Source organism: Octopus bimaculoides, chromosome 14 (genome assembly GCF_046866305.1).
Source record: "Octopus bimaculoides isolate indiv1 chromosome 14, ASM4686630v1, whole genome shotgun sequence".
NCBI classification, from domain to species: Eukaryota; Metazoa; Mollusca; class Cephalopoda; order Octopoda; family Octopodidae; genus Octopus; species Octopus bimaculoides.
In genome coordinates, this window is record NC_142941.1 from 42,511,042 (window position 1) to 42,528,889 (window position 17,848).

Below are 17,848 nucleotides of genomic sequence, written 5' to 3' on the forward strand. Positions count from 1 at the left end.
TGCAGACATCCATCTTTTCCTCAAGATGAAAATGCGGCTCAAAAGTCACCATCTTAACACCACTGTCAAGATTCAGAGTCAGTCGCAGAAGGTCCTCAACTCACTTACAGAAAATGAGTTGCAAGCTCAATTCCAAAACTGGCAGGAATGCTGGGACCGGTGTAGTGCTGAGCAAGGTGACTATTTCACAGGAAATGATGTTAAGACTTAAGTAAATAAGTAATATTTTAATTAAACATAACTAGTCTTGGAAATTTTTTGATACCATCTTGTGTATATGTATATATATATATATATATATATATATATATACATATACACACACGCACACACATATATATACACACACCCACACATACATATGGGTCTTTTTTGCCCATTCCGTAAACCTAATAAATTTGTGTCATATTTAAACGTCTCATCAAATCATCCAAGATCTACAATAGATAGTATTGTTACGGGCATTTCGATTAGAATATCAAATGATGATGATGACCTTGGGTGAGTTTTTGAGACACATTTCACAAATACAAGCATCTTATATGTCATTAAAATAGTATATGTCTAGAAATGGTTCTCTTATAGCAATTAAGTGTAAAACAGGTAAACATGTAGTGAATAGATGTAAGGAAAATCTGTTGAAATGTCAAATATTTGTACATAGGTGTGGTTTTTAGCTGTGGTTCTTAGTATTCTGGGCTCAAGTCATTTTGCTAAGTTTGCGTTTTCCATCCTTGTAAGGTTGATAAAACGAAATACCAGTGAAGTACTCTTGATTAATTTTTTGTGAATGTGTTTCTTAACCAAAATGTCTGACCTTGCATCTAAGCTAGAAATCATTATCATCATCATCAAAAACAAAATGACAGCAAAGTTCCATCACATTTACACAAGACATTTTGACTGAGGGTTTTATTTCCTGTTTTTTTTTGTTTTTTTTTCCTTCTTCTTTTCTCTTTACCTTTGTTACCAGTTGTGAAAAAGTGAAAATTGATGACTTTTCTTTGTCTAAAAAGGAACCCTGGATATTCCAGTTCAAAGTTTGAATTTCTGTATTTCTGCACATTTTTCAGTTTTCATTATGAAGTCAAAGAAGACAGACATGCAGTTGAAATATTGTTCAATTCAATAAACAGTCAATCTTTATTATTACAAATCATATTGTACTCTTCTCATTGTGTATTATTATTATCATTGTTATTATTCTGACTTTTCAATTTTCTTCAAAGTAGAAAAGATTATTATTATTGCCTTTGCACAGCTTCTAATGCTGGACATGTACTATGGTATCAGCTGTTCACTACCAGTGAACTAAGTTAACACCTCTTATTTTTCAAGCATCTTCCAGAGTATTCAAGCGGTTCCAAGTAGTGCTGTTTTCTGCAAGTGCTCCTCCCTTATTGCAGCCCTTATATGTTCCATGTACGTCTCAAGATTTTTACTCACTGTTCACAGGGCTCCGACAATTATTGGTACCACTACCACCTTTTTCATCAACCACAACTGCTTTACCTCCCAAGCTAACTTGTCATACCTGTCAACTTTTCAGCTATTATTATTACTATTATTATTATTATTATTATTATTATTATCATTATTATTATTATTATTATTAAGGTGGACAAAACACTTAGTGATATTTTGTCCATCTTTTATGTTTTATGTTCAAATTCCATTGTGGTCAACTTTGTCTTTCATCCTTTTAGCATTGATAAATCAAGTACCAGTGAAGCACTGAAATTGATATAACCAAATAACTCCCTCCAACTAAATTTCAGGCCTTGTACCTATAGCAGAAGGTATTTTTATTATTATTGGTTGAGCAGTAGTTTGAAAGGGTCAGTAAGGTTAGGGACAAAATATTTGGCTGCATTTGTATGTTGATGTCTCTTTTATCTTTTGGTAGTCACTATAATGAAGCATCACTTAAGACTTAGGTTAATATAACAGACTGCACAACTATGCTACATCCCTATAAACATCTGTGCTGTCATGGCTAATTTAGAAATAATTATTAATAATCAAGCAAAATAAAATTAATCATCAGTCATCCTTATATTAACATTGCATTAACTCAAAAGTTACATTTCAATATTCTCTTAATTACTGTTGTATTACACATTCATAAACATTTTGAAATATTTATTTGTAATAGTTTAGTCCCCAAATAATGGACTGTGTTTCATTCTTCCTTTTTTTGCTTTTTTTCTCCTGGAAGTTGTATACCTTCTGTTCAGTCTCAGCTATTGAGAAACATAACAACTTTAAGAATATTGCATAATATATTTAATGAATGTGCAACCAAAGCATTCTTTTCAATTGCATATTTCTGATCTCCATCACTAAAAAGATATCTACCCTGTAACTGGCTGTTTTACACAAACAAAACCTTTTATGCTCTTCATGTAAATAAGGAAGGAAGGAAAAGTATAGGCATGGTTCTTGGGTTAAGTTCATCTTGCAACCAGGATGTCTGAGTATGATCACTCTACAAGGTATAAAAGGCAAATGTCTTCTATTATAGCACCTTGCTGTTCGTTATTTTGTGAATGAAGATTGGTAGGCAGAAACTGTGCAGAAGCCTTTCGTATACATCTACCTATTTGCCCTAAACATGTGTGTGTGGGGGTGGGGGGGGGGGGGTGAGCACACATTTACATGTACGCATGTATGTGAGTATACTTTACGTTTGTTTGTAATTGTGTAAATTGGTATAAATGCCCTGTAGTATTGAAGCCAAGATAAGGGAAGTAACTCCTTCAATGAAATTTAGGGAGTTACGTCCCATTAACGAACTTCCAAAAAAAAAACAAAAAAACTATAGATGTATGTTAGCCATTGTATAGATAGCTACAATGAATTGAGAAAACAATTATGTGCTGAGGTTGACATAAATAACTAAAGAAGTATTCCCTTTAGGAAGTTGAATTTCATGACTCCACAGTGATAACCAATGAAAGAATTATTTTTATATTTGGTAAATATTAATTAACTGCATTTGGTAGATGAATAGCTTTTATATGAACAATATTTTACCTGTTTCCTACAGAATAAGTGTCAAAATATACTTCCATGTATCAATGTTTGTTTATATATATATCTACTTATATATAAAATCAAGTCAATCATTAAACTCAAGGATCACTCAATATTTCTGAGCAGATTATCATATATATTTTATTATAAAAAAACAAAAAAACAACAGAAAGCAAAAAACAAAATAAGAGAAAGTTTGTCTAGTGAAGGCTATGAAACCAATACTTTGAAATAACATTCAATCTTGTGTTTGTAAAAAATAACATATATGCATGTACATAAATATATATAATATATATATATATATATATACACACACACACACACACACACACACACATATACATACATATATGCATACATACATACATACATATATATATATATATATATATATATATATATATATATATATATATATATATATATATATATATATATATATATATATAGTGAGTTCATAGGGTTATTGAATCCAGGTAGGTACCGTTTAAGCACTCTAGTATAATCCAGGTTCTGGCTAACCATATCAAATGATATAGATAACTGGGGATTATTTAAGGTAAACAATCACATGGTATTTCACCCGATGAGTAAATCCTGAGTTTGCTTCATTGGATTATAAACAGTTTACAGAGTGTATATTCAAGACATTAAAATAAAGATGGAGAATCTATACATTTTTTAAAAATTATTATTTCAGCCTTTTATACAGTATATTCTCTTTAAACATCCAACTGACATATGTTTCTGTTGTGTGAATATCTTGTTAGGTATATATATATATATATACATATATATACATATTTTTTTAATTAGTAAAGCATATTCTCTACCTCTGGTATTTGAGTACTATTTTTTCCACCTTTGTTTCACATTTATGTGCTTACTCTGGTGTGTGTGTGCATATATATATATATATATATATATATATATATATATATATACATATATATATATATATATATATATATATATATATATATATATATATATATACATATATATATATATATATATATATATACATACATATAGATACATATATATATATATATATATATATATATATATGTATGTATGTATTTGTATATATATTTATGTATATATATATATATATATATATAATGTATACATGTATACACACACAAATACACTCACACACATTTATATAAATTAGAAGTAAAATAGCCTACATCTGGCCTATGATAATTTGAATGAGTTGATGTATTAATGCTCACTATGATCTTGTTTTTTTTTTTCTACCTTGGAATTGAATTTTACAGCAAGAGAACAATCATTATTGTCACAAGAAATATCTTCCAATTTCTAGGCAGGTAAGCTGAGGCAAGTAGAGTTATATGTCATGCCCCGAACACAAGGGTAATCAATGTCCAGAGTAAGATCTCAATATAAGGGCCAGGGGTCTCACAGTTAAGATCTGCTGCTATAATTCCCCTTTGATTAGACAAAAATATAAAGAAAAATCAAAGACAATTTTTCTATTGAAGTGAAAATATTTATTGTACACTTTTCTGACAATGAACATCTTAGAGCATACCTGCTATCTCTTCATACAGTCCGGTTTGTCCATCGCTCCATTTATGATGAGAGCCTAGATGAGTTGCGATTCTGTCACTCTGCTTGTGTGGAACCATACAAGTGCTCTCTTGAACTCCTTTCCCTCCAGCTGTCACAGCTACTTGCTGTACATATATCTAGGTAATAACATTATACAGAATAATGCTAGGTTTCAGGTAAGCAGAAAGATAAATTCAACTACACTGCTGTAGCAGAAGTATGGTAAATTATCAAAGACAATGTGGTTGTGTGGTAAGAAGTTTGCTTCCCAACCACATGGTTCTGGGTTCAGTCGCAATGTGTGGCACCTTGGGCAAGTGTCTTGTACTATAGCTTCTGGCTGACCAAAGCCTTGTGAGTGGATTTGGTAGACAGAAAATGAAAGAAGCCCATCGTTTGTGTGTGTGTGTGTATATATATATATATATATATATACAGACACACACACATATATACACACACACACACACATACACACATACACACACATGTATGTATGTATTTATCTATGTGTGTGTGTGTCTTTGTGTCTGTAATTGTCCACTCATCACTGCTTGACAGCCAGTGTTGGTGTGTTTACGTCCCCATAACCTAGCAGTTCGACAAAAGAGTCTGATAGAATAAGTACTAGGCTTTAAAAACAAATAAGTCCTGGGGTCGATTTGTTCAACTAAAACCCTTCAGCATGACTGCAGTCAAATGACTGAAACATTTAAAAGAATTAAAACAATAAAAGAATAACTAAATATGACCTTCTGACATGGTAACAATGTTAATAAAATTTTGCAGCAATATTCATTTATCATAAATTCTATTGTTCATAATTTTTACATCATTTTGATATTTTAATGGAACTAAATCAAACAGATTATCAAGGACATATTAGTTTTGTATGTATGTGTGTATACATGTTTGTATGTGAGTGCATATAATTGTGCATGTTTGTTTGTTGAATTTGTGTATGAGTGCATTTGTATGTGTATGTATGCATTCATATTGAGATTAGTTAAAAAATTATCTCCTCCCAATAGATAATATGTGAAAAAATTAAATACAATGATAGTGGAAAAATGAATTGTAAAATAATTAATTAACTGTGATAACACTGGAAGATAGGACATGTTTTAGTTTCCATTGAAGCAGAGGAAATAAATACAACTCGGATATACATTGGCAGTTTCATTTGAAATATTTTTGTCTGAATTCAATACAGCAGACCATGGCCACCAAGTCAGTCTACAAAACCAATGGCTCTAGTTTGAGGATGTTTACTGGAGCCAGAGAGGATGTTTTTGGCTAGAATGATCCTGAAGATGTTACATGCAGATTCACTCTAGAAAATGGTTTTGGAAACCAGGCCTTAACCCTATCCATGGCATGTTACAGGGTTCCTGAGTTAGGTTGGCCCCACTTGCAAGATCAAAAATACAAATTGATTTGTAGATTGAGATATAGAAACAAGAAAAAGGGGGAATGAGGAAGAGGGGGTGATTATGAGTCCTTTACAATTAAAAATTTCATCATCTTTATGAGAAATTATCTCATCCATCTGTTCTTTTTATGATAATTTTGTACATCATTAAAACTGACCAACCCATTTCACTTGATTCCACTACCTTATCCTCTTCTATCTTATTGAGTGGGTATCCTTTCTCTATATTGCAGTTTAACGAGTGCCACCAACTCTGTGAGAAAGTACTTAAGGGTTTGATATTTTTCTTTTTTCATTCCCTTTCTCTTTTTAAAGTATTTTCTGTAAGTGCTATGGCCATCTTCATTCTTCAAGTCTATTGCATACAGGCATGTGCTTCCCTTGGCTGTGGAACATAAAAAAAAAAAAAGTTCTAAGAATAATTTTCAAAGCAGATAAACTATAATAGCGGTAATTTATAAGGTCAATTTAGTATAGAAAAAAATAACAAAGTATTTATCTCAGAAATCAATATATTTTGAAGAATATTCTGAAAAAATTTATATGTGTAAAGTAATTGATTTACAATAAGTATAGTTAGTGGAAAAGCTAATTAATAATATTTCATTTCTGTATTTGATTTTGTAAACTCATGTGTTGGAATATATTTTATTTATCTCAAAAAGGTTTTTGGCTAATAATAAACACACACGCTGATTCTATTTCACTTCCCTATTATTCATCAGTTGGTTAATTATTTAACCAATTAATATTGATTATTTGATTAACCATTTTTTCAGTCAGTTCATTTGGTAGGTTTGTCAAAGTTCTTTGACCACCATTTGCAATCTCATCAATGACATGCCTTCTCTACTCTGGTTTGCTTCAGGAGAGAGACCATGTCATCAATGAAATTGAGCAAATGGTGACTGACAAGCTTAACTGGTTGATTGATTGACTGAATGATTAATCAAACAATCATTTAGTTAACTGGTTGATTAGTTAGCAATTGACAAATAAACAATAAAGAAATGAACTAGAACTAGTGCATGCATTCATTATTTGCAAAATTACTCTCCCAAGATTCAACAAAATAATTAGTAGTTATGATATCATTAATATTTACTGATTTCTTTTTAACTAAACTGCCAAAGCAATCTTAGCAAGGGATCATTGCAAACAACTAAATGGGTCAAAGTATATTGTTGGTGCTTTATCAACCACTCCAAAGCAAAGAAGGTAAATCTAATCTAGCCATGATCTCAAGTTGGAACCGTTCAGCTTCTAACTTTGTAACCATCATCACGGCTGGCTCACTCAGATCTATGTTAGTATGTTACATTAAATGCTTAAATAATAATTTCTAATATGGTTGCAAGCCCACAGAATCTTTGAGAAAGAAGAACGAATTAAATCAAATCCACTAATTAAGTGGAAATGATTTCATAGAACACAGATGTATGAAAGGCATAGTTTGTTTCCAGCAGGACTTGAAATTCAGAATGTAAAGGAGTAAAATTATAGACCACAAAGCATTTCACATATTCTGTCTGTCATAATACTTTAATTGATTAAATAAAACTAAGTGTTTAATGGTCATAAATTAGTTCCTTTTAGGGGAAAAAAATGTAGTACATTAAATCAACTAAATATATTAGTTTAAAGTTTTGGTACACGACCAGTAATTTCAGGGGAGAAGGTAAGCCAATTATATCGATTCCAGTGTTTAACTGGTACATATTTCTTCAACTCTGAAAGGATGAAAGCCAAAGTCAACCACAGCAAAATTTGTACTCAGAATGTAAACACAAACAAAATTTTGCTAAAACTCTTTCCCAGTGTACTAAAGATTCTGCCAGCTTACTGCTTCACTCAACTTAGTATTTTGCTGGTACTTATATCTTATCAATACTGGGAAGCAAATATATCTAACCCAAGTGTATTCTGATATGTGAACAATCAGATACTATATTCTGACATGATTGTGATACAAGCAGTTTCAACAAAGATAGGTTGGATGAGTATATCCATTGTGATTTGTGGTAAGTTAACAAACCACTGCAGCCTTGGAATGACAAATGAGAATTTGTTAGAAGCAAACTTTACAAGGCCTATTTCGTGTGTATGTAGACATAAGCACATTGCATATATATATATTATGTATTTATATACGTGCACACATACACATATATGTATGTGTATATTTCAGTATCTTTATAATCTAAAACTGTTGCACATAATGATAACACATCTCTGATGCTTTGACAATAAGTTGTGATTTTGTAATTTCCATTATGCAGCTAATAATCATTCTTTGTTAATGAAATGTCAGTAAGATGATGTAATTAAAAACCTTATAAACAGTCTCCCACATTTTTGTTTCTGCAAGTAGTCTGTTAAACACCCAGTCTCTGGATTCATAATAAATGATACAAACACAGCAACAAGAATAGAAATACTCATAAATTTGTTGATACTAGTTATTGAATTGCACTAGAGGTGTGTATGTATGCATGTGTGCATGTATGTATGTGTGTATGTGTATATATATATATATATATATATATATATATATATATATATATATATATATATATATATATATATATATATATATATGTGTCTGTATTTATGTCATGTTGCAAATATAAACAATTTAACCTTAAACTGAAGAGTTACATTGCACATTATTTTTAATCAAGTAGATATATATTAACTCTTACAAGGAAAATGTTGACAATGACTTCAAAGTTACAGTCAACCTTTCCCGTATAAAATTTATCATGCACACACATATATATATGTAAACATACATACAGGCACAGATACCGCCGTACACACACACACTTACATACATACATGCATACGTATAGATAGAGAGACAACACACATACATACATTCACAGATACATACATTCACACATACATATATAATATATATAAATATATTATGTATATAGGTAAATCAGAAGTTATGGGCATATAACTAATGGGAGATAACTCATGTTGTTTGTTAGAATCTTCAATGTCTTTACAAATTTATTTTGTCACTCCAATCGTTTACAAATATCTTCTTCCAGCACACTCATATTTAAGATTTTTTTGTTCTTAGACTCTTTTCCTGTTATCTACTTTACTCTAGCTTAACAGATAAGCACCTCATCCCTCCACTCACTTTCATTTTATTTCTTCTATTAATATTTGCTCGCTGTTGATCCTTTGACAATCTTTCACATTATCTCCTTATTTTAACTGCTAATAAATGCACATACATGTCTCATAATTATATGTGGATTTATGTTAATTATTCTCAAACTCAATACAAAGAATACAAAGAAGTTAAAACACATTATCATTTTGTTAAATATAATACAGTAGTCACTGTCATTATTATTATATTTCTCTTACAAAATTTTGATATCAAAATGATTATCAGATAACTGAAATATATTTCTACCCTTTCTGAATTGTAAAATTCTGTTAATAATAAAAAGTCAGAAAATCTTATCGTGGGGAAAAGATGGGGCTGTAGAAAATATATGATGCACATTTGAGAGGGTTTGAACTATAATTTGGTCTTTACTGACAATTAATACTTGTTTCTAATTTTGACAAAAGGATAGCAATTTTAATGGGAAGAGGTTAGCCAGTACCACCAGTCACAGTACTTGACTGGTACTTTGTTTTATCAGCCCATAAGAATGGGAGGCAGTGAATTTGACCTTTGCAGGATTTGAACTCAGAATGTGTGGAGTTGAAACAAGCACTGTAAGGTATTTTCTCCTACACTTTAATGATTCTGCTAATCTAATACACTGATATTACCAGCAAATTGATAATGTTATGTGTATGTGTGTGTATGTGTGTGTATGTGTGTGTGTGTGACTTAGATCTCATAATTAAAAAGAATAATTAATTATAATTTCTGGAATCAAAATTACCTTTTGTTTTGAGCAATTTTATGAAATAACATTAAATACATATCAGCAAGCTGCTTCTTCGTTATCCTGGTTTCTTAATGAGCTTAGATAACATTATAGCTACAGGAAGCATGTTTCAAAAGAGATATTTCATGCATAGCATGATACCATGTTTTGTTCTCCGCCATATTTATTTCTGATAAGTACGGTTTACCAAAAGTGCCACAGCAGCTGGCCACATTGATAGGCGCCCCTGTGAAACATTCATGTTGTTATTGGAAGAGATGGAAGCTTAACAATCATCTGCTTATTGAATCAGAAACTAAAGAGAAACTCCCTGCTTACATAGTCAATGAAGAAATTTTATTTTTATTTCAAATTCAAGCTAGATGTCTAATTTGAAAACACCTGAAACCATGTGTAAAACAGTTCAACATGATATTGATTACAGTTCTAATTAGTCTAATTAGTGATAAATAAATACAATAATAATAATAATTAGTTACATTGATAACGTTTCACTTGGTATGATTTTTAATATTTCCTCTATCTCCTTACCTAATCACAATAAGGATGGTGAGTATAATAATAATAATGATAATAATAATAATAATAATAATAATAATAATAATAATAATAATATTGACCCAGAAGGGATGAAAAGCAAAGTTAACCTCGGTGAAATTTGAACTCAGAATATAAAGACAGATTAAATGCCACAAGGCATCCTACAATTCTCCCAGCTCACCACCTTAATCCTGAAAAATACCGATACTCGTTTCTAACAAGTACTATTAATAATTAAAGCCAATGCATGAGCTGCTATGTGATCATTTGACATGTTAGAAATAACAGCGAAATCTCCCTCAAAATACTTCCCACCATATTAGTAAAGGATAATTAGGTATTGGGTTTTAGGTTTCCTGCACAGGTGTAAAAAAAGAGGATAGTCATAAGCGGAATATCTTGATCAACAGCACTGACTTGGGGCTAAACAACAACAAAAACAACCAGTAATAGCAAGGAGTCGTATGGCAAGTATTGAAAATATAATTCAGGAAAGAAGACAGTTATAATTAGCAGTTAGATGTATCATTGTATTTGGCTAGAAGTTTTTCGGGTGTTTTTTTTTTTTACCCCAGGAGGATGAAACCATGTGAGGATGAACTTGAAACATTAAAAAGATGTATCTAAATATCCTCAAAATATTTTGTCTGATAATACACTGAATCAACCAATCAATCATGAATAATACAGTAGTATGAAATATATATATGCGTGTGTATACACATATGCATATGTGTGTGTGTGTGTGTGTGTGTGTGTGTGTGTGTATGTGTGTGTGTGTATACATAGTTTTTGTTATGGGAAAATGTTTGGTTTGATAAGTTGTAAGGTGGGTTATACCAAATTACCTTCTTTTACTGTTTTCAGTTTTAAAGTTTTTCAATGTATTTGATCTGGTCTTTTTTGGAGATGGTAGGGTATGAAGTAATTTAAGGGCATTATGGCATATCTGTATATTTCTATTGAAGAAAGCTTTGTTGCACGTAAGGAATGATTTCAGAAAAGATTTTGATTATGTTGGATATGATTACTGCAGGATGTATTCATGAATTGGGTATTTTTTTGCTTTTCATTTAATTTAAAATTTTACTTCCTCTGCAAGACAGAAAAATTAGCAATTTTCTTCAACACACAAAACACTCTTATCTTCACAGTGTTTTTGTTTCCATGCAGACACAAAGCTACTTTTAACTGATACATACACTCAGTCTTCCACACAACATCCTATAACAACCGTACTACCCCTATTATTCACTTCTTGACCCATCAAAATATCAATAAATATAAGCACCAAAATGTGTATGTGTGATATGCATGTGTGTGTCTGTAAGGACTTCTTGTCTGCATTTAAGTATAAATATATATATATATATATTTGTTTTGCAAGATTTTTGATGTGAAATCGTGTGTTGAAACAGATGTTGTTGTACTTGGGGATGGTCATATTGCCAGTTTAGCCAATAAAAACACACGCACTGTATATTTGGTGTTAATTTGCTTCAGCTTTATATTACATTAATCTTAATCTTATTTCGGCCAGAGTTCTTTCGTCACACTTCTGTGACCTCATCAGTGGTCCTTTGTTTCCTTCCTTCTTATGTGTGTCTCACCTTGCTAAATATCAGCCATTTTGTATTTACAAAATGGCTGATATTTAGCAAGGTGAGACACACATAAGAAGGAAGGAAACAAAGGACCACTGATGAGGTCACAGAAGTGTGACGAAAGAACTCTGGCCGAAATAAGATTAAGATTAATGTAATATAAAGCTGAAGCAAATTAACACCAAATATACAGTGCGTGTGTTTTTATTGGCTAAACTGGCAATATGACCATCCCCAAGTACAACAACATATATATATATATATATATATATATATATATATATACAAATGCATATATATATATACATATGTGTATGCATGCATATATACATATGTGTGTGTATATTGATATATATTTATTTATGTATGTATATATATATATATATATATATATATATATATATATATATATATATATCTATATCTATCTATCTATCTATCTATCTATATATATATATATATATATATATATATATATATATATATATATATATATATATACACATATATATGGATGCTTATGCACTCTTATCTACCTGTGTACCTGCATTTAGAAATAATTATGCTAACACATTCCTGCATAAGAAGAGAGTGTCTGCAGAAATTGTGAAGAATAATTACTCCAAGTTATTTTTGTGCACCTGCACCAAATTATTGGGTTTGTTATCAATATACATCAACAACTTAATATACATACATACATACATACGCACTCACATATATACATACATACATGTATATATGTATGCATATATGTATATATATATGTAGACATGCATACAAATATATTCATATATATATATTTGTATGTATGCACACATCAATATATTTCTTTGCCTATTAGTTGTAAAAAAGAAATGTGTGTAAGGTCTATTTTCAAATTGAGTTCTATTTCTCCTCTTTCTAACACTGTGTTTGGACATGCAAGTGTGTGTACATACACATGTGTGCATGCATGAGTGCATACATGTGTATTGGTGAGTATGTGAGTATTTGTAACATCTACTTGCAAGGTGCATCCACACGGTTTCTGTCTAGCAAATACCACTTACACAGCATTAATCAACTCATAGCTATTGTAGAGAACTCTTGTTCCAAGGAACCAAGCAGTGGGATTGACCACGTGGTTGAATATGAATATCTTAACTACACAGATAGCCATGTTTTAAAGTTTTAAAGAAGTAAAATAGTACAATTAGTCATTCAAAGAAATGTTTGATAAATGGCAGCATGTAAATATCAATACAAATTCTTGCCTAAATGAGCTTTAAACACAATTTAAATTCCAGCAATATTTATTTTCCTTACACTTTGAAATTTTACTGATTCAATGATGTTTATTCCGGCAGAATAAAAGAACTAACGATTCATTTATAAATGTAATTATATTTCATTTTCCATTTGTTTTAAAAATTGGACTGTGGCTATGTGGGAACAATGCCTTTAAGACTTTTAGTTGACCGAAATGACCCATGTGCCTATTTTAAAGTTTAGTGCTCATGCTATTGATGCCTTTTGTTAAGTTACAGGAACATAGACAAAACGTTTGAGATTCTCAAAAGATGGGTAACACAACCACAAACACACACACTTATATATATATATATATATATATTTACGTATGTAAGTATCTATCTATCTATATATATACACACATTTATATATATATATATATGTATATCTATCTATCTATTTATATATATATATATATATATGATGGGCTTTATGGGCTTCCACGCAGTTTCTGTCTATTAAATACATACACAAGGCATTAATAGGCCTGGGGCTAGAATAGAAGGTATTTTCTCAAACAACTGCCTTGCAGTGGGACTGAACCTGAAAACATATGTTTGTAAAGCAAGCTACTTTACCACACAACCATGTCTGAAAAAAAGTCATGAATAGCTGATTAACTAATACTAAACATAAAGGAAAGTATTTTGATTAACAAAGTAAGTTTAAATAACTGAATCATAATTTGTCATTCAATTTAATTAAAAATTAGAAATTAGAAAATTAAGCACTTAATTATTTTGTTGATTACTTTAATAATTACTTTCTTCTTTTTACTTGTCTTAGTCATTGGACTGCAGGCATGCTGGAGCATCATCTTGAAGGGTTTTAGTCAATCAGATTAACTTTGGTACTTTTTTTTTTTGTTTTTTGCCTGGTACATATCTTAACAATTTCACCTGCCAAATAACTATGTTGTGTGGATATAAACAAACCAACACCTGTTGTCAAGTGCTGGTGGAGGACAAACACAAAGACACACATATATATATATATATAAATATATATATATATATGTATATATATGTATATTGCATATATGTATATGTATATATATACATACATACATATATATATATATATAAATATACATACATACATACATATATATATATATATATATATATATATATATATATATATATATATATATATATACATATATATACACATATATACATACATATATATATATATATATATATATATATATATATATATATATATATATACATACATGTACATATGAACATATCTTCAATTAGTTGTATAACTGAGTGTATAAAGAGCAGGGAGTAGGGTTTGAAATATATATAAATTATGAATACGAAAATGTAATATATACACTTGAATTGCATTTACTTATTTACTTACAAAATATATACATATCATATTTACATAATTGTTTTTGATACATATGCTTTACATTGTTAATAGCAATATCTATATGTACATATATATATATATATATATATATATATATATATATATATATAAATCATTTTTGAAGTATGTATACTGAACTCATGAGAAATACCTAAATCTTAATATATAATACACACAAATATGCACACAAAAAACACTTATTTATACACAGATGATATTTGTTGATATCTCTACATATATACATGTACAGTATATGTATATATTTGTGGGTGTATATGCCTTTGAAAATATTGCAGTAGGATTAAATGTATTTATTTTATATATATATATATATATATATATATATATATATATATATATACATACACACACAGAGATATATACATACATTAAAAACATAGTTTCAATGTTATGTATGTGTATGTGAGTTTATATATATATATATATATATATATATATATATGCATATATATTTCTATATATGTATATATGTATGTATGAGATCATATGTATATGTTTTTTACTTCATCAGTATACAGTAACTAATTCTTATCTTCATATACCCCAAAATGTGTGTGCAAATGTGTGTATCTGTATGTGTGTATTTTAGCGGTGTTTGTGACTAAATCTTGTTTGTGTGTTTTTGCAAGAAGGTTTGTTCAATAATTTAGTATTTATTAGAGTAATTTCAGTTTTCGATTATGCATGTACTAGCTATATATGTATCATGCAAAATACATGCCATGCTAACCAATGAATGATATAATATCTTGAATAACTAATACATATATTCAACTATAAGTATTTTAAACTTTAAATCTTGTCACAATGTATTAGTTAATAAAGAGAGATACCACACTTCCATTTGAATGCTACTGCAGTACACATTTTTAAACAATTCTAATTGATTAAAAAGTACTTAACCAATTATATCATTTCCTTAATCCTTAATTCAAATAATAATATTTCCATAAATCATATTTTAAAATTTTTTAATGATTTTATTGATAAAAATATTAGAAATGGGGTGAAAAATGGGGTTGGTCGTTATGCATTTTCTAAAAATGGCAGACCGTTGTAGACAATAATGTTTTTAGGTAGTGATTGATGGTTTTACTAAGTCGCTCTTTCATCTTTCAAAAGCTGAGATCAATGACTTATGTTTCATGGTATGTGTTTGGTTGATGAATAATATTGAAATAAATTAGTTTTTTGCAGGAGACATTGTGTCTTAATCCCATCTTCTCTGCATTATTAGATGATTCACACTTATATTTTTAACTTTCTTTCATTCACACACACACACACACACACACACACACATACATATATACATATATATGTGTATGTGTGTGTGTGTGCATGTGTGTATGTATATATATATATATATATATATATATATATATATATATATATATATATATATATATATATATATATATATATATATATATATATATATATATACACATATATATATAAACATATATATATATACACACATATAATATACATACATATATATTTATGTATGTATATGTGTATGTATGCATAGTATAATTTGAATCAGTGATGATGCATCATAAATATCTATTTACATATGTATATAATGTATGTGTGTATATATATATATATATATATATATATGTATACATATACACACACAAACACTGATTCACCCCAACACAAAAACACACACACACATATATATATGTATATATAGACTTATGTGTGTATATGCACATATATATATATACTTATATTTTTACACACACACATGCATACACACACACACATGCATACACACATACACATATATATATATATATTCACAAATTCACATATACATACATGTATATATATATATATATATATATATATATATATATATATATATATATATATATATATATATATATACATACATATATATATATTATGTTTTTTTAAATTTTTACCCATAATATTGTTTGTTCTAGTGTTTTGTTAAAAAGAAAAGTACCAGCCAGATACTGAGTTTTGTCACCACCATCCCCCACACCAAAATAGTTATTCAAGATCATAAGGATATAAGTGTGCATTATTTGTTGTTACCTGCTTGGTACTTGGTAGCTTTGTGGCTAAGGTCGAAGTTTTCCAGTCATTCTGAGAGACATCATCAGAATAGAGTTGACTCCTTAATCCTACCAACTGAATATTCCTGTTTCTCATTTCACTGGGACTTTTGGGAATGACAACAGAACTATCCGTTTGGTTGATCAATTGTCTTCTTTCACTGCGAGAGTTCAATGAGGGATTCATTACTTCAACTCCTCCTCCTTGTGCTGCATTTCTCGCTCTATTACATCGTATTATGCATGTTGCTATAGACACCACTACAGCTATAGATACAATCATGGCCACTAACACTATTACTATTGCAAAATCTACTTCAACCATTTCATTCAAATTTTTGTTTATGGCAGGCATAATCCTAGAAGTCTTATTGCTGACAGTCAGCGTCAAAGTCACTGTTGTCATTGCAGATAAGACTGGTGTTCCACTATCTTTGACAATAAATTCTAAATTATAAGATCCAACATCATCTTGGTAAACTGGACGAGAAAAAGATAAAACTCCAGTGTAAGGATTCACACTAAACAAATGTTTGTCATTGCCTCTGAGTATTTCATATTTGAGAAAAGCATTTGTCCGGCTGTCTCTGTCAAAGGCTTTCAGAACTGTGATATTAGTTTTTTTGTTGGGATAATAATGGACATCAAGACTAAAAGGGTTAACACTGGGAAAAGAAAAGTACGGGGCATTGTCATTCTCGTCCATTACTTCGATGAAAACATTTGCTGTGTTATTAAAAGAAGGTTTACCATTGTCTTTGACAAAAACTTGGAATTTGTAAATGTTTTTAATTTCATGATCCAATGGTTTTCTTGTAGAAATAAATCCATAATTTGTGATCTGGAAAGGAAAATTATATTTATTATTGGTCAAAAGGGAATAGGTCAGTTGACCTCCTTGTCCTAAATCGGGATCAGTAGCATTGATAAAACCAA

At 29.7% G+C, this 17,848-nt stretch overlaps 1 protein-coding gene across 6 annotated transcripts in view; it reads right to left on the reverse strand.

The window, feature by feature from the left end:
• Positions 1-4,533: 4,533 nt before the first annotated feature.
• Positions 4,534-17,848, reverse strand: part of LOC106874176 (protocadherin-17) — a 104,297-nt gene continuing 90,982 nt past the window's right edge. For 3 of the 6 annotated variants that reach the window (XM_014921829.3, XM_089362734.1, XM_014921830.3), the window contains 2 exons: positions 16,893-17,848; positions 4,534-4,754 (listed from right to left, as the gene is read on the reverse strand). The exon at positions 16,893-17,848 is cut by the window's right edge and continues 1,465 nt beyond it. In XM_014921829.3, coding sequence (XP_014777315.1) covers positions 4,587-4,754; positions 16,893-17,848 — 1,124 coding nt within the window. In that variant the 3' untranslated portion in view covers positions 4,534-4,586. Of the gene's footprint in view, positions 6,435-16,892 lie in introns of all 6 variants that reach the window. The other 3 variants (XM_014921831.3, XM_089362735.1, XM_089362736.1) reach the window with 1 other exon arrangement.